We start from the raw sequence: 1,266 nt of genomic DNA on the forward strand, positions 1-1,266 counted from the left end.
AATGTATTAATGTATCTATACCTGTCCCTGTGAAGCAGAGATAATGCCGGGGCAGCTGGCAGGCTGTGTGTATGTAACAGCTCCTTGGATTTGAACCTCCAGATTTTCAGAAGGCGATCTGCTCCCACACTAACTGTCAACTGGTTCAGAGCATCCACAGAAACCCCACGAACAGACCCTGCATGTGCTGCACACACAAAAAATGCCACTGAAATCAGACTTAAAATCGCATGTATTTCACCCCTGATGTTCAGTATGTTAACTTACCCTTGTCCTTTCCAAAATGCCCTCGATGAAATCCAGACTGCATGTTGTACACATCAATGTGTCCTGAAGACAGTGCAATCACTGCAAAGTTCCCGCAGGATGTGATATCAACAGCCTGGACAACATATGACCAAACTGGATTTGAAATCATCTGTTATAAGACTGAATGATCAGGTAAACACACACTTATTATCTACAAACTTACAGTTGCATGGACATTGAGGCTACGGTTCTTGTTGAAGCGTTCAGGTTCCAGCTTGTGGGCACCAATCGAGCCTTTCTGGTAGTTCCATGTCGTAGTCACAAGGAAACCACGGTGGCATGCAATAATGCCATCCCAGTCACTCTGACGAGCAGTTTCTATACAAAACAACAGCATAAATACAGCATTACACAGTTATGGCTTTCAGTATTTTAATTTATAAGGTCATTCTAACACTGTTTTGGCTAGTATCAAGAGGTCAGCAAGCATGGAGCTTAAAACATAAAGGGATAATTTATCCAAAAAAAAAATTTATTCTCACCCTCATGTCATTCCAAACACATAATACTTTTGTTAATTTTTCGAACACAAATCCAGTTATTTTTTTATGAAGTTCAATATTATTAGGAATCTAAACTGTGCATACTTGAACCAATGAGGATTGTTCTTGCGCATCATGCACACACACGACTGCACTTCTGTTTATAATATTTGATGTGCACTTTCTATGTGGGTTGATCAATGTTTATATGTGAAAGGCCAAATTTAAAACCCTCATAACTGAGACTTAGATTAAATTGCTTAATTCATATGGATTACTTTTACAATGTCTTTATGTGCTTTTTGAAGATTGAACATTTTGCTTGTGTGGACTTTCAATGGATGGACAAAACTGATGAAAGAATATTAAAAATATCTTAATTTGTGTTACAAACATGAACAAAAGTTTAATAAGTTAATGATGGCAATTTTCATTCTGGGGTGAACCAATTATTTTAAATAAATATATATATATA

At 37.1% G+C, this 1,266-nt stretch overlaps 1 protein-coding gene across 1 annotated transcript in view; it reads right to left on the minus strand.

Annotated features, from left to right (window-relative positions):
• The window catches only part of LOC107572574 (WD repeat-containing protein 36-like), a gene marked incomplete at its 3' end in the record, with an annotated part of 16,358 nt that overhangs the window by 1,937 nt on the left and 13,155 nt on the right, over window positions 1-1,266 (minus strand). Inside the window, exons 8-10 of the mRNA XM_016258998.1 lie at window positions 473-627; window positions 268-382; window positions 22-187 (exon numbers count right to left, since the gene is read on the minus strand). Of these exons, the coding sequence (XP_016114484.1) occupies window positions 22-187; window positions 268-382; window positions 473-627 (436 nt within the window). The remainder of the gene's footprint in view (window positions 1-21; window positions 188-267; window positions 383-472; window positions 628-1,266) is intronic.

Source organism: Sinocyclocheilus grahami, unplaced genomic scaffold (assembly GCF_001515645.1).
Source record: "Sinocyclocheilus grahami isolate Dianchi unplaced genomic scaffold, SAMN03320097.WGS_v1.1 scaffold1776.1, whole genome shotgun sequence".
In the NCBI taxonomy this organism is placed as follows: Eukaryota; Metazoa; Chordata; class Actinopteri; order Cypriniformes; family Cyprinidae; genus Sinocyclocheilus; species Sinocyclocheilus grahami.